At 44.4% G+C, this 26,658-nt stretch overlaps 3 protein-coding genes across 4 annotated transcripts in view; all 3 read left to right on the plus strand.

Moving 5' to 3' along the window:
- The first annotated feature begins 547 nt into the window (after positions 1-547).
- LOC308595654 (uncharacterized protein) overlaps positions 548-26,658 on the plus strand; it is a 72,187-nt gene continuing 46,076 nt past the window's right edge. For both annotated transcript variants that reach the window (XR_014012095.1, XM_081210207.1), the window contains exons 1-2: positions 548-1,088; positions 1,965-2,137. The gene's annotated coding sequence lies outside the window, so the exon portion shown is untranslated. The remainder of the gene's footprint in view (positions 1,089-1,964; positions 2,138-26,658) is intronic.
- LOC308595691 (uncharacterized protein) lies at positions 3,627-11,862 on the plus strand. The gene is made up of 2 exons (XM_081210316.1): positions 3,627-3,765; positions 8,251-11,862. Exon 2 carries the CDS (start codon positions 8,374-8,376, stop codon positions 9,763-9,765), a length of 1,392 nt encoding a protein of 463 aa, XP_081066442.1. The 5' UTR covers positions 3,627-3,765; positions 8,251-8,373; the 3' UTR covers positions 9,766-11,862.
- Positions 14,750-26,243, plus strand: LOC308595617 (uncharacterized protein). The gene is made up of 4 exons (XM_081210071.1): positions 14,750-14,934; positions 15,843-16,015; positions 17,509-17,647; positions 22,894-26,243. The coding sequence occupies exon 4, from the start codon at positions 23,017-23,019 to the stop codon at positions 24,913-24,915; it is 1,899 nt and encodes a 632-aa protein (XP_081066197.1). The 5' UTR covers positions 14,750-14,934; positions 15,843-16,015; positions 17,509-17,647; positions 22,894-23,016; the 3' UTR covers positions 24,916-26,243.

Genomic DNA, 26,658 nt, shown 5'->3' on the forward strand with positions numbered 1-26,658 from the left:
GTGAGTGAGGCTGAGAGACTTCAGAGAAGTGTGACTGGCCCAAGGTCACCCAGCAGCTGCATGTGGAGGAGCGGAGACGCGAACCCGGTCCCCCAGATTACGAATCTACGGCTCTTAACCACTACACCCCACTGGCTATCGACAAGACACTCAGGTTACCACCACAACTCCTCCCTCAACCCCTCCTCTTTGTGATGTGTCAATGATGTAGTCATGATGTAGTCTTGGGGGAGTAGCATGGGGGATTAGCAGCTAATAAAAGTTGGGGTCTTCTTTGGTTGGGGGCTTCCATCTTGTTCCCCCTGGTGGCAGGTGGGAGTCCTGTGGAGACAGTCTTCAATCAAGACCAAGCCGACTGGCTGCTCTTTTGCTCTCCTCTTCCTGGCTGGTCTCCTTGTTTCTGGTCCAAGGGATCCCTCAGATTTTGGAATCCGCTTCTGGCTACAAATGTATCGGCTGCTTTTCTGAGCCTCTTGGCTGTTGTGCAGGGACGGGGCCTGTGTCCATTGTCCTTGACCTGGCCTGAGTCAGAGGCTGGGGTGGGGAGCTGGGATTTGGGGGAAGTCGTTTAGCTGCCCCCCTCCATTCCTGCTTTGAACAGCACCAAGACCTAAAACACGGAGGGATCTAAGCTCGTGGGGTGGGGTGGGGGAGGATGTTGCACTAGTGGGGGGGGACCCCTCTTTGCAGCTGGATCTCCGGGATCAGCCCCTCCCCCGCTCTCCTGATCCAGAAGGAAGACGGTAGAGGGAAAACCTTCTCCTCTCCCCCCTCAATTCTTTCCCTCCCCTCCCGGCACATCCTCCTCTCACCCCGCCCCCACAACCCCAATTCCCGCCCCCCATACGTTGCACCCCTTCCTCCTCCTCTTCCTCCTCCTCCTCCAATCCGGCTTCTGCTCCAGGAATGTGGGGGGTGAGCCCCCCTCCCAAGCTGGCTTCTTCTCCCGGAAGTGCAGCTTCCACTCCGGATTGCTGCTCTGCCCCGTAGCTCTAGGGGGGGCGCTTTCGGAAAGGGGAGGGAGGAGGCAGGGGACCCCCCCCCCGTGGATGTTGCAGAAAAGGAGAATCGGGAGCGAGGACAAAAAGGTAAAGGGGTGCGGGGGGGGGAGAGGGGAGAAAAGGACCCAGAGACCCCTCCAGCTCCCCCCAAGCGCCTTCCGTGGGGCCTGGATCCCGGCACGCGTGCTGCGAAGGGGCGGAGATGGGGCGCCCACCCACGAGGACTCCCTGGGGTGCGAAGAAGCGGACCAGAAAGGGTTAAGGGGTGCGGGAGGCGCCAGGATAGAGACCCCCGTGTCCCTCCCCCGCTCCCGTTGGGGGGGCCCTAGGATGGAGAGATGGGGCGAGCAGGGTGAGGGGCCAGTCGCGCCGGAGTGCAGGGGAAACTGCGGGAGAGAGGGAGGGGGGAGGAAGGGGAGCATCCCTGGGTCAGGGAAGGGCAGCACTGGGCGGGGGGAGGAAGACCTGTCTTTGGGGAGAAGTCTGCATCATGACGCCCACGATGAATCTCCGGAGGGGCCGCCTTGGCTTCTCCCTCCCGCCCAGGAATGCCCCCCCTTCAAGGCGACCAGAGAGGGATCCCTGAAAAGTGGGGGTCCTGCCCCCCACCCTTCCATCCTGCAATCTCCATCCTCTTCCCACCCCATAAGTCCCTGCCCTGTCCGGACACAGCGCTTCTGCCCAGTCCAGCCATTGTTCCCCTGGAGAGGAGAGGAAATCCCCAGAGGAAGAGGGGAGAGGCCTTCTCAGAAGCGGCTCTTTGTTTCCGCAATCCCACCCAGGAAGCAGCCAGAAACCTTTTCCTCTCTCTCAGGCTTCCATCTTTAAGTGTCTTTTCCACTGAGGGTGAAGATAATGTACACCTGTCATCAGAAACAGGGGTGCAGAGTCCATGGAATGGCTCTCAGGATTGATACAGAAGTTGCACCTTAAAAGCATTTCTGTTCCTCTTATTCTTTGAAGGCAATGTCAGAGTGACTGACAAGCTGAGATACAATCCATCATCATCCGATGACAGTGACTGCATGAATCTTCCCAGTCAAAAGAGCCATTTTCATGATAGACAGTGCCTGGGGCTGGAGGCTCTACACACCGGGTGTGCCTGTGCAGGCCAAAGACTGCCAGTATTAGCACAGGTGAGGTGTGTGACCCCCCCCCAAATTTACAGACTGTATGTGAATGAGAGTTTGTGGGTGGGATTATAGTTTACGGCAACCCTGTGATTTTCTCCACCCATAATATTTCGTGAGCTGATATTGCAGTACGAATTCCAAAATAACTTAAAAAAATCACAAGATGATAATAATAGTGCAGTGGTACCTCGGGTTAAGAACTGAATTCGTTCTGGAGCTCCGTTCTTAATCTGAAACTGTTCTTAACCTGAAGCACCGCTTTAGCTAATGGGGCCTGCTGCTGCCGCCGCGGGATTTCTGTTCTCATCCTGAAGCAAAGTTCTTAACCCAAGGTACTATTTCTGGGTTAGCAGAGTCTGTAACCTGAAGCGCCTGTAACCCAAGGTACCACTCTAGATGTTATACTATTAGTATCTTCCCCAAGCCACTCTGGGCAGCTTACAGTACATATAGGTAAAGGTAAAGGGACCCCTGACCATTAGGTCCAGTCGTGGCCGACTCTGGGGTTGCGGCGCTCATCTCGCTTTACTGGCCGAGGGAACAGCTTCCGGGTGATGTGGCCAGCATGACTAATCTGCTTATGGCAAACCAGAGCAGCGCACGGAAACGTCGTTTACCTTCCTGCCGGAGCCGTACCAATTTATCTACTTGCTCTTTGATGTGTTTTTGAACTGCTAGGTTGGCAGGAGCAGGGACTGAGTAACGGGAGCTCACCCTGTTGCAGGGATTCGAACCGCCGACCTTCTGATCGGCAAGTCCTAGGCTCTGTGGTTTAACCCACAACGCCACCCGCGTCCCTACAGTACATATACAAGACAGTAAAACATCAAACATTAAAAACCTCCTGATACAGCTGTCTTCTAAATGTCAGATGGTTGCCTACCTCCTTGCCCACAGAAGGGAGGGCATTCCATGGGGCAGGAGGCCCTCTGCCTGGTTCCCTGGAACTTCACTTCTAACAGCAAGGGAACCAGCAGAAGACCCTCGGAGGCGGACCTCCCTGTCCGGACTGAACAATGGGGGTGAAGATGCTCTGTCAGGTCCACAGGGCCGAGGCTGATGAGGGCTTTAGGCTGCAGATCTTGCTCCTCCATAATGATCAATGTATAGATAGCAGAGTAAGAGAAAACACTCAGAGGCAGGGGGGAAAAATCAGCTGAGAAATTTATTACCGAAGACAGATAAGCATGACAGGACCCCAAAAAATAGCAAAAATGTAACTCACAGTAAAACCCTGACTTAGCATACCAAAACAGCACTCAAGTAAGAAACCGACAAGCAGAGCAGAGTAATAGCAGAATATGAAGTGGGAGCAGGCGCATTTCAATACTGTAATTTCTATATAATTCAATGTCAGAGTAACCCTGGGACTAGATAACAAGCCTCCAGGTGGACGTGCCCCACCTGCCCTTCTCTTTCCTCTTCCGCACGGGCAGAATCTGCCTTCTGGACTGTGGGATTCACGGTTGTTCTCCTCTTCTCCATCCACCAGGGCTTGACTTCAGGTGCAGCAGAATTCCCCAGCCCCCCAAGGATTTGAGACCCATCAGCTTTCCTCACCTGGTTTAGCCGGCCGGTTGAAGCCGTTGCTTGAACCCCTGTTGCATGCTGACAGCTTCTGGAAGCCACAGGTGAGAGCCGAGTGCAGGGTGGGCACCAAGGGTGGAAAAATGACCCCAGGAGGTGCAGGACCTGTCCCCTACCCAAGGAACTACTGCTCCCCAACACCCCATGACATCTAGATGCAGGTAGGTAGCCGCGTTGGTCTGACGCACTTGAAATAAAAAAAAAATAGTCCAGTAGCACTTTAGAGACCAACTAGGTTTGTTCTAGGTATAAGCTTTTGTGTGCATGCACACTTCTTCAGATACACTGACACAGATGTCACCAGACCCTTGTATATCGTGGGAGGGTGGGGTGGGGTTTTTCTCAGAAGGTACTCCTACTACCATCTCCTACTACCCTCCACTATATGAAGAAGTGTGCATGCACACAAAGGCTTATACCGAGAACAAACTTAGTTGGTCCCTAATGTGCTACTGGACTATTCTTTTTTACTTCAACTGTGTCAGACCAACACGGCTATCTACGATTAAGTACAGTTATGTCCTGCTTTTCAGTGTCACTTTAGGATAGTCAGAAGACGGGCTCAAGTTCAGGCAGCACATCATCATTATAAAGCACCATTGGGGTAGGTGTTTCCGCCTGGGATTCCCATCTGCCAGCTGCTTTTCTTCTGCTTCTCCGGCTCTCTCCATGCAATGTGAGGCATGTAGAGGGAGGTCCATCTCCAAGAACAGGAGCTTCCCTGAGCACCCATTCAGCTGACCCCAAGCACCAAGCCTTGCCACTAGTTCTCTGACTGACCCAGACCACAGTCCCTGGAAAGGATGTAGACCTGGGTCTCACATAATGGTCCACATGGACCTCCTGAGGTCAGTGGGACTGTGCAGGTGATTCATGAAGATCTAGAGGTGGAAACGGGGGCAACCACTTGATTTGAAAGGCAGTCTTAGAGTAAAAATTCTTGCTAAATGTAGTTTTTATCAATCTCTTTATCTCTTCATAAATCATGTTCCAAAATCTTTGTATCTCTAGACAGGACCACCACATATGGTAGTATGTTCCTATCTGTTCCTTACATTGCCAGCACTTGTTATTATTTGATTTATTCATTTTTGCAAGTTTTACAGGGGTCAGGTACCACCTATAGTAGATTTTCATAAGATTTTCCCTTATAAGGAAACAAGCCGTGAATTTTATATTTTTAGTCCATAATTCGTTCTAAATATTGGGTTTGATCGTATGTCCCAGGTCCCTCTCCCATTTTACTGTAATTTCTTTGATATCTTCCTCCTTTCTTTGCCAATTCAAAAGTAGTTTGTACATTTTAGAAAGTGTCTTTTGATTATTATATAAAATATCCTTCTCCAGATAGGATATTTTTTTGTCAAATCTTTTGGTTCTTTTATCCTTTTCAAGGGCGTCTTTTAATTGATAATACTACAGCCAGGTTATTCCCTTCTGTTTCAATTCGCTTAGGCCCTTTATTTTCGGATCACTACTTGTTTCCTCTACTAGCCAATCGCTGTTCATATTCATCCTGTGAACTGACATAGATTCCATTGGTGACAGCCACCATGGTGTTTTGGTTACTACTGATTTTTTACTCCTCTCCCATACTTCATATAATGCCCTTTTCACAATGTGATTTTAAAATCCTTTGCGGGATTTAACCTTGTCATAGCCTATGTAGCCATGCCACCCGTACACAATATCCCATCCCTCCAGATCTAGGACTTCCGTGTTTTTAATTAATATCCAGTCCTTAATCCATATCCAACACACTGCCTCAAAGTACAGTTTAAGGTCAGGGACCGCGAAGCCTCCTTTTTCCTTCAAGTCTGTTACTAGCTTAAATTTTATGCGTGGTTTTCCCCCTTGCCAAATAAACTTGGCAAGGTCTTTCTGCCAAACCTTAAAGCACTTTACACCTCTAATTATAGGTATTGTTTGGAACATAAAAATCATCTTTGGCAATACCATCATTTTAACTGTGGATATTCTCCCCCACAGGAATAATTTTAATTTTCCCCAAGTCTCTAATTCTTTTTTTATTTCCTTCCACTTCTTCTCATAATTGTCCTTATATAAGTTTATATTCTTATTGGTGATCCAAACCCCCAAATAATTTACCTTATTGGCTACCTTTAAACCTGTTGTATTTTCCAGTTGCTCTTGTTCCAACTTATGTAAATTTTTCGTTAATAATTTGGATTTTCCTTTATTCAGTTTGAACCCAGAGACTTTCCCAAATTCTTCCAGTTGTGCAAGCGTTTTTTGGATACTTTCCATTGGATTTTCAGTGGTTACAATTACATCATCGGCAAAGGCTTTAATTTGGTAGTATCAAGTTCCTAGGTTAATTCCTCTTATATTTTTATCCTTTGTTATTGCTATTAAAAGTGGTTCCGAGGTGGCAATAAAAAGAAGTGGGGAGAGAGGGCACCCCTGTCTTGGCCCCCTTTCGATGCTGAACTCTTCGGTGATCTCGTTATTTATTAGCAGTTTTGCTTTTTCGTTATCATATATCGCCCTAATTCCATTAATTATTTTCTCCAGACCTTTGAAAGTTTCCAATAGGAAATTCCATGAGACTCTATCAAAAGCTTTTTCTGCATCAACCAATAACATGGCCATCTTTTTACTTGGTTTCATTTCCACATATTCCAACAGGTCAGTTATTATTCTTGTATTGTCTTTTATATGTCTATCCGGTAAGAAGCCCACCTGGTCTCTGCTGATTATTTTGTTTAGAGTCTTTTTTAATCTATTAGCCATCACCCCAGCATAGATTTTATAGTCTGTATTCAACAGGGAGATTGGTCTATAATTTTTCATGTCTGTCAACTCCACTCCCTGTTTTGGGATTAGAGTGACCAGTGCTTCTTTCCATGATTGTGGTATATCTTTCCCTCCCAGTATATTATTCATTAGTCTTTGTAATATAGGGAGGATTACTTCTTCCAGGTTCTTATAGTACAGTAATGTTATTCCGTCAAGACCTGGCGATTTGCCACTCTTCATATTTTTTTATTACTTGTGCCATTTCATCTATTTCTATATTGGAGTTGAGGGCCTCAACTTCTTCTTTTTCAATTCCTGGTAATTTATTTTGTTGTAAATACTCTTCCATTTTATTAACCTCTAAATGTTCTTGTTTATATAAATCTTTATAAAAGTTTAAGAATTTTATTTTTATTTTTACTGGGTCTGTTATTTCCTCTCCTTGTTCCAAAATTTTATTTATAACTTTTTTTGTTTGCTTTTCCTTTATCATCCATGCTAACAACTTACCGGGCTTATTGGCGGACTCAAAATACCTTTGTTTTCCCCATTTAATTTTATTTTCTACTTCCTTATTTAATATACGAGAGATATGGGATTGCAATATCTTTATTTTTTGTAATATTTCATGACTTTTTGGATTTTTGATCAACTCTTTTTCATTAATTCTTACCTGGTTAGTTAGCTCTTGGATATTATTGTCTTTTATCTTCTTCAGTCTAGCCATTTGTTGTATTCCAAGACCCCTCATGTACGCTTTACTAAACTACATTTATGTCTGCATTTTGTTTCCCATTTATCTCAAAAAATTCCGCTAACTTGATTTTTGCTTGCGTCACTCATTGGTCGTCTCTCCATATAATTTTTACTAGGAATGGTTTCAGCTAATATTCCCAAAAACAAAACTAGGCTATTTATGTATGCAACGTCAGCAGCAAGGGTTGTAGTGGCAAAACAGTGGAAAGATAAAAATACACCCACTAAAGAGGAATGGGTAGTCAAATTGTGCAAGTACTTGGAGCTCGCAAAGCTGACAGATGCAGTAAGAGATAAAGCTTAAAAAATGGTGAAAGAAGAATGGGAATATTTAAATAATTACGTAGGGGACAAGGGCTAAACAAGAAAGACCTGGCTATGTTTAGAATGATACCGCATAGAGAAATGCTCCCTGATACAAAGATGAGGGATTCCTTTAGAATGCAGATAGAGAGAATTGATAAGAATAATGATCTGTTGTGAGCTTGACAGAAGTGTACAATAGATGAGCTTTCCTGCTTAGGCTCATCTTCCTTTTTCTTTTCCTTTTTTTCTTTTTCTTTTTTCTTTTCTTTTATCTTTCCCATAGTTGCTTATGTTCTGTGTCATGTACCTCGATATTTTTTGTAGTCTTTTTTCATTTCTCCCCCATTACTATTAAGGAATTTTCCTTTGTAATTTTGGTTGTCTATATTTCTAAGCACCTGTTTACATGTACCTGTTTAAAGCAAAATAAAAGTTTAAAAAAAGAGAGAGAAGAAGAAAAAAGAAAGAAAGGCAGTCTCAGAGGACAACGGTATTCTAAGATCATTCTGTGTTATTAAAGATGATTGAGGATTATGAAAGGTTGCTGATGCATTACTACCATTTGACATCATACCATTTTCATTTCCTAAAAATTGGGAACATGGGGAGGACATGGGAGAATATAGGAGATGTTGAAATAAGAGAAGGTGCTAATGGTGGGTGATGTGTCCTTTTTTTCTGTGTTCTCTTTCCTGACACCCAAACAGGATTTCCTTTATGCCCACTCTGAAAAAGGTGATGGAGAAGACAGAATTGCAGGGGACAGGGCACCTTTCGTTTCATTAGGAATAGCCATTAAAATGTGTGAAATGTGGAATATGCTTCACTGAATGAGCACACATAGTTCACATCAACGAACACAAAAAGGAAATAACCCATTTAAAGGTATGGAGTGTGGAAAGAGCTTCTCTTTCAATGCAAAACTTACAACACACCTGCAGACTCACACAGAGAGAAAGCGTTTTAAGTGCAGGGAGGGTGGGAAGAACTTCAGTCATAGTGGAAACCTTAAATTGCACAAACGGAGTCACACAGGGGGGGAACCATTTAAATGCATGGAGTGTGAAAAAAGTTTTCATGATAGTGGAAACCTAAGAAGACATCAGACTCACACAGGGGTGAAATCTTTTAAATGCATAGAGTGTGGAAAGAGCTTTAGGGATAATGGAAAACTTAGAACACATGAACGGACTCACACCGGGGAGAAACCATTTAAATGTATCGAGTGTGGAAAGAGCTTTAGTGAAAATGGAAGCCTTAGGAACCATCAACAGACTCACACAGGGGAGAAACCATTTAAATGTATTGAGTGTGGAAAGGACTTCAGTCAGAATGGAAACCTTAGGAACCATCAACGGACTCACACAGGGGAGAAACCATATAAATGCATGGAGTGTGGAAAGGACTTCAGTCAGAATGGAAACCTTAGGAACCATCAACGGACTCACACAGGGGAGAAACCATATAAATGTATGGAGTGTGGAAACAGCTTTAGTAATAATGGAAACCTTAGGAGACATCAACGGACTCACACAGGGGAGAAACCATTTAAATGTATTGAATGTGGAAACAGCTTTAGTAATAGTGGAAGCCTTAGACAACATCAACGGTCTCACACAGGGGAGAAACCATTTAAATGCATGGAGTGTGGAAAGAGCTTCAGTCAGAGTGGAAGCCTTAGAACACATCAACGGACTCACACAGGGGAGAAACCATTTAAATGCATGGAGTGTGGAAAGAGCTTTAGTGATAGCGGAAGCCTTAGACTACATCAACGGACTCACACAGGGGAGAAACCATTTAAATGTATGGAGTGTGGAAAGAGCTTTAGTTTCAATGCAGCCCTTAGAATACATCAACGGACTCACACAGGGGAAAAACCATTTAAATGCATTGAGTGCGGAAAGAGCTTCAGTCAGAATGCAGACCTTAAAAAACATCAACGGATTCACACAGGGGAGAAACCATTTAAATGCATGGAATGTGGAAAGAGCTTCAGTTACGATTCAGGCCTTAGAAGACATCAGCGGGCTCACACAGGGGGAAAACCATTTAAATGCATTGAGTGCGGAAAGAGCTTCAGTCAGAATGGAAACCTTAAATTACACCAGCGGACTCACACAGGGGAGAAACCATTTAAATGCATGAAGTGCGGAAAAAGCTTCCGTCAGAGTGGAAATCTTAGAAAACATCAGCAGACACACAGGGAAGACACCATTTAAATGTATGGCATGTGGAAGAAGCTTCAGTCAGCGTGGAACCCTTGATATACATCAAGAAACTCACACAAAAGACAAACCACATAAATGTCAGGAAAGTATATTGAGGCTCAGTCCTTGTGGAAGTCCTACATCAACAGACTCATGGCCAGGAAGAACTTTAACAGTTGACACCCTACATACCATCAATAACTTTAAATGGAAGGATTGCAGAAAGTGCTTTAGCTATAATGTAATGTTTAAGAAATATCAGACATTCAAGCGGGAGAACCCATTTAGATGTATGGAGTGTGGGACATCTTCCTCTCAGAGTCCACTCTTCTTCACGGCAATGAACTCAGAGGAAATCTGTCTTCCTGCTTCAGGGCCAGCTGAGTCTGTTTCTCTTGTCATTTTCTTGTAGCTAGGTAATTCCTCTCTAATCTGCTCTGTGTCTGTGTCTCTCCCTCCTTCTGAGACCACTGGAAACAAAGGGGATGACTTTCCCCCCTCCAGCTCCTCTTCTGAGGAAAGCTGATTGGCCTGAGAATGGATTCCCCCCTTAAGGTGGGGGACCTCAACGGAGTCCCTTCATTAGAAATGGACGGGACAGAAAGGGACAGAATATCTAGAAAAGAGAGACTACCACATACATTTTTTCAAATGGTGGACAGCTTAAACCTAAGGGATGCATGGAGAGACAAAAATCCACTGGAGAAACAGTTCACACTCTTTTCAGAAGCCTAACAATCGTCGGGGAGAATTTATGCAATCTAGATCTCAAATAGTTTAATAATAAAAAATTAAAAAAAAAACAGAGATTCACCCAAGGACAATAACAGATCATAATCCAGTGATATTAGAATTAGAAAATAAACAAAAGGGTAATAAAAGATGGCGATTAAATGATAACTTATTAAACGATGAAAATCTGGTGATTAAAGCACAAGAATTGTTGAAATAATTCTTTGAAATCAATAAATCACAAGACACTGATATAAGAATAATTTGGGATGCCAGTAAAGCATTTCTTAGAGGCTTCTATATACAGCAAAATGCAGGGGAAAAGAGAGCTTATGAGAGGAACTTAGAGCAGTTAAGAGAAGAAATAGCGAGCAATGACAAAATACTAGCGAAGGAACCAAAAAATAAAAAGGTAGCACCAAAAATTAAGTTATTACAAACACAATTCTCGTAGTTGTTAAGCATTGAAATCCAAAATAACATAAAATGGATGAAACAGAGATCCTTTGAATTTGCAAATAGGCCCAGCAAAATACTGGCATGGCAACTGAAGAAGAGACAGAAAGAGAGATTAATAGATAAAATCAAAGACGGCGAGAAATCGAGAAGAAATAAACAAGTGTTTCATCAACCACTTCAAAAATTTATGTAATATAGGCAAGAAAACAGAAGAAGATATAAAAAATTATCTGCAGGGGAAAGACTTACCCAGAGTGGGAATAGGAAAAAAATGCATATCTAAATGCCCCAGTTTCTATGATGGAAGTACAGGAGGCTATTTCCAAAGCGAAGTTGGGGAAGTCGCTGGGCCCGGATGCCCTTACCGCCTTGCATTAAAAAAATAATGGAGGAAGTAGTGGCTACTCCGCTGAAAGTACTCATAAATAAAATAATGGCGGAAGGAAGAATCCCGGAGTCATGGCAATTAGCACATATAACAGTAAACCCTAAACAAGACAAGAACAAAGAGAATATAAATAATGATAGACCAATATCTTTACTTAATATTGACTACAAGATATATGCGGACATATTGGCCCAGAGATTAAAAACAGTGTTGAACGAAGTCATTAGCCAAGATCAGACAGGATTCTTACCGGGAAAGAAGATGAGCAATAATGTGAGACTTGTGATTGATGCTATTGAATATCTTGACTGGAACCCAGGGAAGAAGGCTGCATCTGTTTTTGTGGGTGCTGAGAAAGCCTTCGATAAGGTATCCTGGAGGTTTGTGGAGAAGTTAATTGAAAAGATGGAAGTGGGAACAAGGATATCAACTGGATTCAGAGCTATTTATCAAGACCAAAAGGTAAATTTAATAATGAATGGGGAGATGACTGAATACTTTAAAATAGAAAGGGGGACAAGACACGGGTGTCCCCTATCTCCCTTGTTATTTGTTTTAATATTGGAGGTACTAAATCAAGTTATCAGGTCAGAGGAGGAGATTAGAGGTATAACACTAGGAAGAGTCGAATATAGAATAAGAGCATTTGCCGATGATATGATTGTAAAGATAGAAGAACCAACAGGAAGTATAAGCAAGTTGCTGAGAAAGATGGAGGAATTTAGCAAGGTGGCAGGATTTAGGATAAAGAAAGAGAAAACTAAGGTGGTGGTTAAGAATATGGACAAACAGAGCAAAAAGAATTTGGAGCAATGAAAAATATCAATTTGTTTGAAGATAATTATAATAAGACCTGGAAAGAAGTTAAAAATCAATTAGAGATTTGGTAAAGGTTAAAGTTATCAATAAGGAGGTGAATTTCAGTGATTAAAATGAATATCCTGCCAAAGTTAATGTTTCTTTTTCAAATGCTAACGATAATAGGCAAAGTTGATTGCTTTGAGAAATGGAAAAAATGATTTAAGATTTCGTTTACCAGAGGCTTTTTGTTAGGCCTAATATCTAATGACATCCCCAGAGAGAAGAAAAATGTATTCCTTTACGCAACTGCAGCGGCCAGAATACTGATCGCAAAGAATTGGAAGGGGGAGAAAACTCATCATTATTAGAATGGCAAAACAAACTGCGAGTTTGTAGAAACGGCAAAATTGACGGCACTTATTAGAGGCCACTCAAATCAGAGAATAACCAAGGAGTGGGATGGTGTGAAGGAATACATGAAAAAATATTGTTCCGGAATTGAAATAAGAATAGATAATGGGTAAAACATGCATCCCGCCATAATCCCCCAAGCGTAAGAACACAGACATGGCCCCCCATCCAGGGAGTGACCAGGGGAAACAATGGACATCTGCAGAGGCAGTTGAGGTGTTCTGAAAGCCCATCTCCAGACAAGTCCTGAGGGCAAGGAGATGTCAAGAGTTTTATTGTTCTTCCAGTGATGGGGACTTAAGAGGTGTTGGGAAAGGGGTCTGATAAAGAGACCTAATGTTGGACTTGTGTCCCCCTTGTAGACCCCTCCCCCTTTGTGACATGCTACTGATGTAGTGATGATGTCTCAGTGATGCTGCTCCAAGTGTATTCTGGGATATTGTGGGACGTTTTAAAAGAGGGGGATCACCCCTTACTTGGCGTTCTTACTCCTGTGGGGACCTGTTGCACAACAATAAGGATCATGGTCTACTGACCGCTGTGTTGCTGGAGCTTCCTTCTTCTACTGACCACATGGACCCGCGGGGGAGTAGCACCCCGAAGAGCTCGGCTGCTGAGTCGTCTCTCACCCCAGAATTTTTCATTACCAATAATGATCTTTTAAAATGTTTATATTTTTTGTTGTCTGCCACACTCCAAAAAAATTCACCATCTTTTCTATCCCCAGCTCTGCTATCTGTCTCTACTCATTTTTCTTCTGTTGTCTCATATTTTTACCAACAATTTATTTCAATTTTTATTCAATTTAACACCTGCGACTTGGCCAAATTGATTAATCTTGTTGAACACCCTTGGTATAGTTTCCAGTGGGCTTCTACCATTATTACCAGGTTGTTTGCAAATGCCTTAAGTTCATATGATCTTCATCCCACTGTAATAATGAATAATAATAATAATAATAATTTGTATCCCACCCTCCCTGGCCAAAGCCGGGCTCAGAGCGGCTAACAACAGGTAAAAATAGCCCAGTGTGCAGAAAATTGCACAGTCAATTAATTAAAATACATTCTAGACTCAATTCAGAATCAAATTAATGGCAACCATCGGGTTAGGGTTCTATGAAGATTACAGAAGGAGAGGGGGGGTCGGACTGTGCTTTGGCGAAAGGCCAGGCAGAACAGCTCCATCTTGCAAGCCCTGCAAAAAGATATATTGATGATGCTGTGAGAACTCTATCCTGGATATGGTGGGAAAGTTTTAAATGTCAATGTCGCCCCCTGCTCTGGGATCACTCGCTGTTGTTGAATCTGTTGCACAGCAATAAAGAATCTCAGTCTACTGACTGCTGTTTTGCTCCAAATTGTTTCACTGGAATTTCCTTCTTTTACTGACCGCACAGACCCGCAGGGGACTTGGACCCTGATGAGCTGAGCTGTTGAGTAGACTCTCAACCCAGAATTTTCCTTATCAAAACCTTTCTGCAAATGGCCTTTGCAACACAACTCCCTGGATGGTTACAAAGTATACACATTTGCCTCTTTGCAACTGATGCTTTCGCTTAGCCCCGTTTCCTCAATGAATCCTCCCATTTCTTGATGAAATAGAACTTCTGCCAGGAAAACCTGAGCTGAAACAGAACAGAGAGCAAAACAGCAGCCCTGTCTGACCCCAGTCAGCCTCCAGTCACGTGGCAGGAGATTCTTCCTGACCCCCCCCCCCAATCAGTGATGATCCAGATATGATCTATTGATGATCCACATGATCCAAGCAGACTGGGCCAAAAAGCAGGTCTCTAGGCCTGAATGAAACGGGTCTGCGATGATGGATTCTGGAGTCAAGAAATCCTCCCTTTTCAGTGATCTCTCAGGAAGGCCAGGAAATGGCAGGGAGCAGGAATCGTCAGGCATCCCGACGGACAGACCTGTCATGTTGCCAAAACACGAACTCGGAGTCTGATCTGATTTCCAGGTACAACGCATTTTGTGACTTCGCTGTTTGATTGGCGGGATCAGCCCCTCCCCCCTCCCCTGATCCCAGAAGGAAGACGGGGGGGGGTTGCCTCTCCTCCTTCCCCCCCACCCGCTCAAAACTTTCCCTCCCCTCCCGGCACATCCTTCTCTCATCCCGGCCACACAATCCCAGATCCCGCCCCCAATACATTGCTCCTCCTCCTCCTCCAATCCGGCTTCGCTCCGGAAATGAGGGGGGAGCCCCCCTCCCAAGCTGCCTGCTTCTCACGCAAGTGGAGCTTCCACTCCGGATTGCTGCTCTGCCCCGTAGATCTAGGGGGGGGGGCGCTTTCGGAAAGGGGAGGAGGATGGGAAGAGGAGGATCCCCGCCCAACGTGGATGTTGCAGGAAAGAAATGAGAATCGGAGCGAGGACAAAGAGGTAAAGGGGCAGCGGGGGGCGGAGAGGGGGGGAAAGGACCCAGAGACCCCGCCAGCTCCCCCAAGCGCCTTCGGTGGGGCCTGGATCCCGGCACGCGTGCTGCCAAGGGGCGGAGATGGGGCGCCCACCCACGAGGACTCCCTGGGGCGCGGAGAAGCGGGGCAGAAAGGGTTAAGGGGTGCGGGAGGCGCCTGGATAGAGACCCCCCCGTCCCTCCCTTGCTCCTGTCGGGGGGGCTGCGAATGGAGAGGTGTGGCGCGCAGGGCGAGGGGTGACCCGAGCCAAGGGGGCCTTTGGGTGCAGGGGAGACTCCGGGAGAGAGGGAGGGGGTCGAGGAATGGGGGGAGGGAGGGGAGCATCCCTGGGTCAGAGAAGGGCAGCGGGCGGGGGGGAGATAGGAAGACCAGTCTTGGGGGGGGTCTCCATCGTGCCTTCCTTGGGGTCTCTCTGGAGGGGCCGCCTTGGCTTCTCCCTCCTGCCCAGGAATGGGCCACCCCTTCAAGGCGACCAGAGAGGGATCCCTGGAAAGTGGGGGGTCCTGTCCTCCCACCCTTCTTTCCTGCAATCTCCATCCTCTTCCCACCCCATAAGCCCCTGCCCTGTCCAGACACAGCCATTCTGCCCAGTCCAACCACTGGTCCCCTGGAGAGGAGAGGAAATCCCGAGAGGAAGAGGGGAGGGGAGAGGCCTTCTCAGAAGCGGCTCTTTGTTTCCACAATCCCACCCAGGAAGCAGCCAGAAACCTTTTCCTCTCTCTCAGGCTTCCATCTTTATTGTCTTTTCCACTGAGGGTGAGGATAATGTACACCTGTCATCAGAAACAGGGGTGCAGAGTCCATGGAATGGCTCTCAGGATTGATATAGAAGTTCCACCTCAAAAGCATTTCTGTTCCTCTTATTCTTCATAGGCAATGTCAGAGTGACTGACAAGCTGAGATACAATCCTTCATCATCCGATGACAGTGACTGCCTGAATCTTCCCAGTCAAAGGACCCATTTTCATGATAGACAGTGCCTGTGGCTGGAGGCTCTACACACCGGGTTTGCCTGTGCAGGCCAAAGACTGCCAGTATTAGCACAGGTGAGGTGTGTGACATTCCCACATTTACAGACTGTATGTGAAAGAGAGTTTGTGGGTGGGATTATAGTTTATGGCAACCCTGTGATTTTCTCCACCCATAACATTTCGTAAGCTAATGTTGCAGTACAAATTCCAAAATAACTACAAAAAATCACAAGATGATAATAATAGTACAGTGGTACCTCGGGTTAATAACTGAATTCGTTCTGCAGCTCCATTCTTAATCTGAAACTGTTCTTAACCTGAAGCACCACTTTAGCTAATGGGGCCTACTGCTGCCGCCGTTCGATTTCTGTCCTCATCCTGAAGCAAAGTACTTAACAAAAGGTACTATTTCTGAGTCTGTAACCTGAAGCACCTGTAACCCGACGTACTACTCTAGACGTTATAGTATTAGTATTCCCCCCCCCCAACCACTCTGGGCAGCTTACAGTATATATAGGTAAAGGTAAAGGGACCCCTGACCATTAGGTCCAGTCGTGGCCGACTCTGGGGTTGCGGCACTCATCTCGCTTTACTGGCCGAGGGAGCCGGTGTACAGCTTCCGGGTCGTGTGGGCAGCATGACTAAGCCGCTTCTGGCGAACCAGAGCAGCACACGGAAACGCCGTTTACCTTCCCGCCAGAGTGGTACCTATTTATCTACTTGCACTTTGACATGCTTTCGAACTGCTAGGTTGGCAGGAGCAGGGACTGAGCAACGGGAGCTCACCCCGTCACGGGGATTCGAACCTCTGACCTTCTAATCGGCAGGTCGTAGGCTCTGTGGTTTAACCCACAGCACCACCCGCGTCCCTACAGTACATATACAAGACAGTAAAACATCCAAAAATTAAAAACCTCCTGATACAGCTGTCTTCTAAATGTCAGATAGTTGCCTCCTTCCTTGCCCTCTGAAGGGAGGGCATTCCATGGGGCAGGAGGCCCTCTGCCTGGTTCCCTGGAACTTCACTTCTAACAGCAAGGGAACCAGCAGAAGACCCTCAGAGGCGGACCTCCCTGTCCGGACTGAATGATCGGGGTGAAGATGCTCCTTCAGGTCCACAGGGCCGAGGCTGATGAGGGCTTTAGGTTGCAGATCTTGCTCCTCCATAATGATCGATGTATAGTTAACAGAGTAGGAAAAAACACTCAGAGGCAGGGGGGGGGGGGAAATCAGCTGAGAAATTTATTACTGAAGACAGATAAGCATGACAGTACCCAAAAAATAGCAAAAAATTAATTTACAGTAAAACCCTGACTTAGCAAACCAAAACAGCACTCAAGTAAGAAACAGCCAAGCAGAGTAGAGTAATAGCAGAATATGAAGTGGGAGCAGGCACATTTCAATACTGTAATTTATACATAGTTCAATGTCAAAGTAACCCTGGGACTAGATAACAAGCCTCCAAGTGGATGTGCCCCACCTGCCCTTCACGTTCCTCTTCCACACGGACAGAATCTGCCTTCTGGACTGTGGGATTCACAGTTGTTCTCCTCCTCTCCATCCACCAGGGCTTGACTTCAGGTGCAGCAGAATTCCCCAGCCCCCCAAGGATTTGAGACCCATCAGCTTTCCTCACCTGGTTTAGCCGGCCGGTTGAAGCCGTTGCTTGAACCCCTGTTGCATGCTGACAGCTTCTGGAAGCCACAGGTGAGAGCTGAGTGCAGGGTGGGGACCAAGGGTGGAAAAATGACCCCAGAAGGTGCAGGACATGTCCCCCACCAAAGGAGAACTACAGCTCCCCAACACCCCATGACATCTAGATTCAGGTAGGTAGCCATGTTGGTCTGACGCAGTTGAAATAAAAAATTAAAAAATAGTCCAGTAGCACCTTAGAAAACAACTATGATTGTTCTAGGTATAAGCTTTTGTGTGCATGCGCACGTCTTCAGATACACTGACACAGATGTCACCAGACCCTTGTATGTCGTGGGAGGGTGGGGTGGGGTTTTTCTCAGAAGGGTACTCCTACTACCATCTCCCACTACCCTTCACTATATGAGGAAGTGTGCATGCACACAAAAGCTTATACCTAGAACAAACTTAGTTGGTCCCTAAGGTGCTACTGGACTATTCTTTTTCACTTCAACTGTGTCAGACCAACACGGCTATCTACGATTAAGTACAGTTCTGTCCTGCTTTTCAGTGTCACTTTAGGATAGTCAGAAGACGGGCTGGAGTTCAGGCAGCACGTCATCATTATAAAGCACCATTGGGGTGGGTGTTTCCGACTGGGATTCCCATGTGCCAGCTGCTTTCCTTCTGTTTCTCCTGCTCTCTCAATGCAATGCGAGGCATGAGGACAGAGGTCCATCTCCAAGAACAGGAGCTTCCCTGAGCACCCATTCAGCTGACCCCAAGCACCAAGCCTTGCCACTAGTTCTCTGACTGACCCAGACCACAGTCCCTGGAAAGGATGTAGACCTGGGTCTCACATAATGGTCCACATGGACCTCCTGAGGTCAGTGGGACTGTGCAGGTGATTCATGAAGATCTAGAGGTGGAAACGGGGGAAACCACTTGATTTGAAAGGCAGTCTTAGAGTAAAAATTCTTGCTAAATGTAGTTTTTATCAATCTCTTTATCTCTTCATAAATCATGTTCCAAAATCTTTGTATCTCTAGACAGGACCACCACATATGGTAGTATGTTCCTATCTGTTCCATACATCGCCAGCACTTGTTATTATTTGATTTATTTATTTTTGCAAGTTTTACAGGGGTCAGGTACCACCTATAGTAGATTTTCATAAGATTTTCCCTTATAAGGAAACAAGCCGTGAATTTTATATTTTTAGTCCATAATTCGTTCCAAATATTGGGTTTCATCGTATGTCCCAGGTCCCTCTCCCATTTTACTGTAATTTCTTTGATATGTTCCTCCTTTCTTTGCCAATTCAAAAGTAGTTTGTACATTTTAGAAAGTGTCTTTTGATTATTATATAAAATATCCTTCTCCAGATAGGATTTTTTTTTTGTCAAATCTTTTGGTTATTTTATCCTTTTCAAGGGCGGCTTTTAATTGATAATACTCCAGCCAGGTTATTCCCTTCTGTTTCAATTCACATAGGCCCTTTATTTTCGGATCACTACTTGTTTCCTCTACTAAATCCTTATATGTTAGCCAATCGCTGTTCATATTTGTCAGGGGTTCAGGAGCAGAGGCACAGGAAAGGGAGGAAACAGAGAGCGAGGGGGAGGAATCCGAAGGTAATATGAGCGACGACAGCGGACCGAGATCTCCGAGTCTTTCCAGTGAGTCGGAAGATTCTCAGAAAGGGGCACCAGTGGTCAGAGCAAGGGGGGCGCCTAGGGGAACACCCCAGGAAGAAGGGGCCAGAGGGGGTTCAGAGAGCAGCAGTTGGAAATCGGGACCAGCGTCCCCACCAGAGCGCAGCAGGGGGGAGGAGTCCCAGGTATCGGGATCGGGCGGCTCTCCGCAAGAGGGAGGACAGGAGTCAGGAGTGGCCACACCTCCATCGGGGAGCGAGGGAACGGTCAAGAGGAAGGTTGAAGGCTGCGCGCGCGCGCCAAGTTCAAATGCACAGGAAGGCGGCGCAGTAAGCAGCCCGGATAGAGAGCCAGGTCCTAAAGACCGCCGCAAACAGGGAGAAGAGTCGGGGGGTCAGCGTCAGAAGAGTCCAGGAAGGAAGAGACCACGGGGGGTAGAGGGACCCAGAGGAGAAGGGAAAGAAGGAAGAGGTGGAGCAAGGCGAGAGTATTAAGTTGGTGTACAGGGGGCGGAGACTCAGACGGAGCTTCGCCGGTCTAGCTTCTAAGACGTAGAGCTGCGCGCTGCGGCTTGAAAATGGAAACTGTAACTCAATAAAGACTTTTGTACAGTACTGCCGGCTAGCGTGGTCCTCTGTGAGCTGGGACCTGGAAGCGGCTCTGACAATATTCATCCTGTGAACTGACATAGATTCCATTGGTGACAGCCACCATGGTGTTTTGGTTACTACTGATTTTTTACTCCTCTCCCATACTTCATATAATGCCCTTTTCACAATGTGATTTTAAAATCCTTTGCGGGATTTAACCTTGTCATAGCCTATGTAGCCATGCCACCCGTACACAATATCCCATCCCTCCAGATCTAGGACTTCCGTGTTTTTAATTAATATCCAGTCCTTAATCCATGTCCAACACACTGCCTCAAAGTACAGTTTAAGGTCAGGGACCGCGAAGCCTCCTTTTTCCTTCAACTCTGTTAGTAGCTTAAATTTTATGCGTGGTTTTTCCCCTTGCCACATAAACTTGGCAAGGTCCTTCTGCCAATCCTTAAAACACTTTACGCCTCTAATTATAGGTATTGTTTGGAACATAAAAATCATCTTTGGCAATACCATCATTTTAACTGTGGATATTCTCCCCCACAAGAATAATTTTAATTTTCCCCAAGTCTCTAATTCTTTTTTTATTTCCTTCCACTTCTTCTCATAATTGTCCTTATATAAGTTTATATTCTTATTGGTGATCCAAACCCCCAAATAATTTACCTTATTGGCTACCTTTAAACCTGTTGTATTTTCCAGTTGCTCTTGTTCCAACTTATGTAAATTTTTCGTTAATAATTTGGATTTTCCTTTATTCAGTTTGAACCCAGAGACTTTCCCAAATTCTTCCAGTTGTGCAAGCGTTTTTTGGATACTTTCCACTGGATTTTCAGTGGTTATGATTACATCATCGGCAAAGGCTTTAATTTTTTAGTATCGAGTTCCTAGGTTAATTCCTCTTATATTTTTATCCTTTCTTATTGCTATTAAAAGTGGTTCCGAGGTGGCAATAAAAAGAAGTGGGGAGAGAGGGCACCCCTGTCTTGGCCCCCTTTCGATGCTGAACTCTTCGGTGATCTCGTTATTTATTAGCAGTTTTGCTTTTTCGTTATCATATATCACCCTAATTTCATTAATTATTTTCTCCAGACCTTTGAAAGTTTCCAATAGGAAATTCCATGATACTCTATCAAAAGCTTTTTCTGCATCAACCAATAACATGGCCATCTTTTTACTTGGTTTCATTTCCACATATTCCAACGGGTCAATTATTATTCTTGTATTGTCTTTTATATGTCTATCTGGTAAGAAGCCCACCTGGTCTCTGCTGATTATTTTGTTTAGAGTCTTTTTTAATCTATTAGCCATCACCCCAGCATAGATTTTATAGTCTGTATTCAACAGGGAGATTGGTCTATAATTTTTCATGTCTGTCAACTCCACTCCCTGTTTTGGGATTAGAGTGACCAGTGCTTCTTTCCATGATTGTGGTATATCTTTCCCTCCCAGTATATTATTCATTATTCTTTGTAATATAGGGAGGATTACTTCTTCCAGGTTCTTATAGTACAGTAATGTGATTCTGTCAAGACCTGGCGATTTGCCACTCTTCATTATTTTTTATTACTTGTGCCATTTCATCTATTTCTATATTGGAGTTGAGGGCCTCAACTTCTTCTTTTTCAATTCTTGGTAATTTATTTTGTTGTAAATACTCTTCCATTTTATTAACCTCTAAATGTTCTTGTTTATATAAATCTTTATAAAAGTTTAAGAATTTTATTTTTATTTTTACTGGGTCTGTTGTTTCCTCTCCTTTGTCCAAAATTTTATTTATAACTTTTTTTTGTTTGCTTTTCCTTTATGCTAACAACTTACCGGGTTTATTGGCGGACTCAAAATACCTTTGTTTTCCCCATTTAATTTTATTTTCTACTTCCTTATTTAATATACGAGAGATATGGGATTGCAATATCTTTATTTTTTGTAATATTTCATGACTTTTTTGGATTTTTGATCAACTCTTTTTCATTAATTCTTATCTGGTTAGCTCTTGGATATTATTGTCTTTTATCTTCTTCAGCCTAGCCATTTGTTGTATTCCAAGACCCCTCATGTACGCTTTACTAAACTACATTTATGTCTGCATTTTGTTTCCCATTTATCTCGAAAAATTCCGCTAACTTGATTTTTTGCTTGCGTCACTCATTGGTCATCTCTCCATATAATTTTTACTAGGAATGGTTTCAGATAATATTCCCAAAAACAAAACTAGGCTATTTATGTACGCAACGTCAGCAGTAAGGGTTGTAGTGGCAAAAAACTGGAAAGATAAAAATATACCCACTAAAGAGGAATGGGTAGTCAAATTGTGCGAGTACTTGGAGCTGGCAAAGCTGACAGATGCAATAAGAGATAAACCTTAAAAAATGGTGAAAGAAGAATGGGAATATTTAAATAATTATGTAGGGGACAAGGGCTCAACAAGAAAGATCTGGCTATGTTTAGAATGATACCGCATAGAGAAATGATACCAAGATGAGGGATTCCTTTGGAATGCAGATAGAGAGAATCGATAAGAATAATGATCTGTTGTGAGCTTGACGGAAGTGTACAATAGATGAGCTTTCCTGCTTAGGCACATTTTTATTTTTATTTTTCTCTTTTTCTCTTTTTCTCTTTTTCTTTTATCTTTCCCATAGTTGCTTATGTTCTGTGTCATGTACCTCAATATTTTTTGTAGACTTTTTTCATTTTCTTCATTACTATTAAGGAATTTTTCTTTGTCATTTTGGTTGTCTATATTTCTAAGTACCTGTTTACATGTACCTGTTTAAAGCAAAATAAAAGTTTTAAAAAAAGAGAAGAAGAAAAAAGAAAGAAAGGCAGTCTCAGAGGACAACGGTATTCTAAGATCATTCTGTGTTATTAAAGATGATTGAGGATTATAAAAGGTTGCTGATGCATTACTACCATTTGACATCATACCATTTTCATTTCCTAAAAATTGGGAACATGGGTAGGACATGGGAGAATGTAGGAGATGTTGAAATAAGAGAAGGTGCTAATGGAGGTTGATGTGTCCTTTTTTTCTGTGTTCTCTTTCCTAAAACCCAAACAGGATTTCCTTTCTGCCCACTCTGAAAAAGGTGGTGGAGAAGACAGAATTGCGGGGGACAGGGCACCTTTCGTTTCATTAGGAATAGCCATTAAAATGTGTGAAATGTGGAATATGCTTCACTGAATGAGCACACATAGTTCACATCAGCGAACACAAAAAGGAAATAACCCATTTAAAGGTATGGAGTGCGGAAAGAGCTTCTCTTTCAATGCAAAACTTAGAACACACCTGCGGACTCACACAGAGAGAAAACGTTTTAAGTGCAGGGAGTGTGGGAAGAACTTCAGTCAGAGTGGAAACCTTAAATTGCACAAACGGACTCACACAGGGGGGAAACCATATGAATGCCTGGAGTGTGAAAAAAGTTTTCATGATAGTGGAAACCTAAGAAGACATCAACAGACTCACACAGGGGTGAAACCATTTAAATGTATCGAGTGTGGAAAGAGCTTTAGTGAAAATGGAAAACTTAGAACACATGAACGGACTCACACCGGGGAGAAACCATTTAAATGTATCGAGTGTGGAAAGAGCTTTAGTGAAAATGGAAGTCTTAGAACACATGAACGGACTCACACCGGGGAGAAACCATTTAAATGTATCGAGTGTGGAAAGAGCTTTAGTGAAAATGGAAGTCTTAGAACACATGAACGGACTCACACCGGGGAGAAACCATTTAAATGTATCGAGTGTGGAAAGAGCTTTAGTGAAAATGGAAAACTTAGAACACATGAACGGATTCACACCGGGGAAAAACCATTTAAATGTATCGAGTGTGGAAAGAGCTTTAGTCATAGTGGAAGCCTTAGGACACATGAACGGATTCACACCGGGGAGAAACCATTTAAATGTATTGAGTGTGGAAAGAGCTTTAGTGAAAATGGAAGCCTTAGGAACCATCAACGGACTCACACAGGGGAGAAACCATTTAAATGTATCGAGTGTGGAAAGAGCTTTAGTGAAAATGGAAGCCTTAGGGAACATCAACGGACTCACACAGGGGAGAGACCATTTAAATGCATGGAGTGTGGAAAGGACTTCAGTCGGAATGGAAGCCTTAGGAACCATCAACGGACTCACACAGGGGAGAAACCATATAAATGTATGGAGTGTGGAAAGAGCTTTAGTGAAAATGGAAGCCTTAGAACACATGAACGGACTCACACAGGGGAGAAACCATATAAATGTATTGAGTGTGGAAAGAGCTTTAGTGAAAATGGAAACCTTAGGAAACATCAACGGACTCACACAGGGGAGAAACCATATAAATGTATCAAGTGTGGAAACAGCTTTAGTAATAGTGGAAGCCTTAGACAACATCAACGGACTCACACAGGGGAGAAACCATTTAAATGCATGGAGTGTGGAAAGAGGTTCAATCAGAGTGGAAACCTTAGAAATCATCAACGGACTCACACAGGGGAGAAACCATATAAGTGTATCGTGTGTGGAAAGAGCTTTAGGAACATAGGATATCTTAGAACACATCAACGGACTCACACAGCGGAGAAACCATATCAATGTATCGAGTGTGGAAAGAGCTTTAGTCATAGTGGAAGCCTTAGACTACATCAACAGACTCACACAGGGGAGAAACCATTTAAATGTATTGAGTGTGGAAAGAGCTTTAGTAACAATGGAAACCTAAGAAGACATCAACAGACTCACACAGGGGAGAAACCATATAAATGTATTGAGTGTGGAAAGAGCTTTAGTAACAGAGGATATCTTAGAACACATCAACGGACTCACACAGGGGAGAAACCATTTAAATGCATGGAGTGTGGAAAGACCTTCAATCAGAGTGGAGACCTTAGAACACATCAACGGACTCACACAGGGGAGAAACCATTTAAATGTATCGAGTGTGGAAAGAGCTTCAGTCAGAATGGAAGACTTAGAACACATCAATGGACTCACACAGGGGAGAAACCATTTAAATGTATGGAGTGTGGAAAGAGCTTCAGTCAGAATGGAAATCTTAGAAAACATCAGCAGACACACAGGGGAGAAACCATGTAAATGCATGGACTGTTGAAGGAGCTTCAGTCAGAGTGGAACCCTTGATTTATGTAAACAAACTCACACAAAAGACAAACCATATAAATATCAGGAAAGTAGATAGAGGTTCTCTCTTAGTGGAAGTTCAAAATCAACAGACTCATGGACATGAAGAAGTTTAAGAGTTGAAACCCTTCAGACCATCAACAAACTCAGAGGGGAGAAGCAGTTTAAATGAAAAGACTGCAAAAAGTGCTTTATTTATAATGGAGTATTTAAGGAACAGGGACGCGGGTGGCACTGTGGGTTAAACCACAGAGCCCAGGACTTGCCGATCAGAAGGTTGGCGGTTCGAATCCCCGCAACAGGGTGAGGTCCCGTTGCTCGGTCCCAGCTCCTGCCTACATAGCAGTTCAAAAGCATGTGAAGTGCAAATAGATAAATAGGTACTGCTCTGGTGGGAAGGTAAACGGCGTTTCTGTGCGCTGCTCTGGTTCGCCAGAAGCGGCTTAGTCATGCTGCCCACATGACCTGGAAGCTGTACGCCAGCTCCCTTGGCCAATAAAGCAAGATGAGCACCGCAACCCCAGAGTCAGTCAAGACTGGACCTAATGGTCAGGGGTCCCTTTACCTTTATTTAAGGAACATCTAGGGACTCTCACATGGGAGAACCCATTTAGATGTATGGAGTGTGGGACGCCTTCCTCTCAGAGTCCACTCTGAGCAATGAACTCAGCAGGAAATCATTCCTAAAAACAAGAGGTATATGTGAAGTTCTGGTGTTTGTATGTAAAACATTATAATAATGAAATAATGAAGGCAGCATCTCACAATGGTGAGTATAACTTTAGATGAAAGTACCTTTGGTTTTTGCACCAAACTCTGTCATTCTCCCACCGCATGACCTCCAAGCACTGCTTCTTCACCAGAACTTCATCGCTGCCTCCTGCGGGTCATGAAGAATCCTGAAATTGAATGGGATATTTCCCCCCAAGCCTAATTTCAAAAGGGGGAAGGAGGGGCTGTAGGTACCAGGGAAATCTTCTGGTGGGGGCATCTTCACACTTGAACCCCATGGGGCAACCCCAGAGCTCCTGCTTTTTCTGGAGTTTGGGGAAGATAGCATCCAGGGAGACTCCCCCTCCTGCTGTGACCAGCTCCCCTCTCCCCTGGTCTCCTAGAGCACAAAGGGAAATCCAGTTCAGACCCCATGAGTCTGTACATGATATTAAGAGGTGTTGTTTTTTTGTCCCAACATGCACCACTTTAATCTCATTGACAATGAGCTGTAACTGTTCATTCACTCCCTTTGAAGAAGTCCTTTTGGAGCTCCTTGCAATCTCTTTCTGTTTGAACAACCCTGGAAAATTTGCTGCCATCAGCAAACTTTGCCCCCTCCCTGCTCCCTCCTAAGTCTAGATCATTTATGAACAAGTTGAAAAGCCACAGCTCCCAATACTGATCTTGAGGGGACTCCGCTTCTGTTCCTCTCCATTCAGAGAACTGTCTATTTACTCTCTTGGTTTTTCAGAAGGAGGGCTGCCTTCCTGGTGGTGGGATGGCGATGAGCAGAAAGAGGGAGAAAAGGGAGCAGACCGGAAGGGGAGATATTGCAAGCTGAGGAGGAAACAGGGTTTCGTGAGCAGGAAGAGTTTGGGGCAGAGAGCAGTTCAGGCTCAGAGGGAGGAGAGGGGAGGGAGCCAGGAGACCCAGAGGAGGCCGGCTGCTGAAGCATCTAGGGAGACCCCACCCCCCTCCTGCTGC

This window comes from Podarcis bocagei (assembly GCF_964188305.1).
Source record: "Podarcis bocagei genome assembly, chromosome: 10".
Taxonomy (NCBI): Eukaryota; Metazoa; Chordata; class Lepidosauria; order Squamata; family Lacertidae; genus Podarcis; species Podarcis bocagei.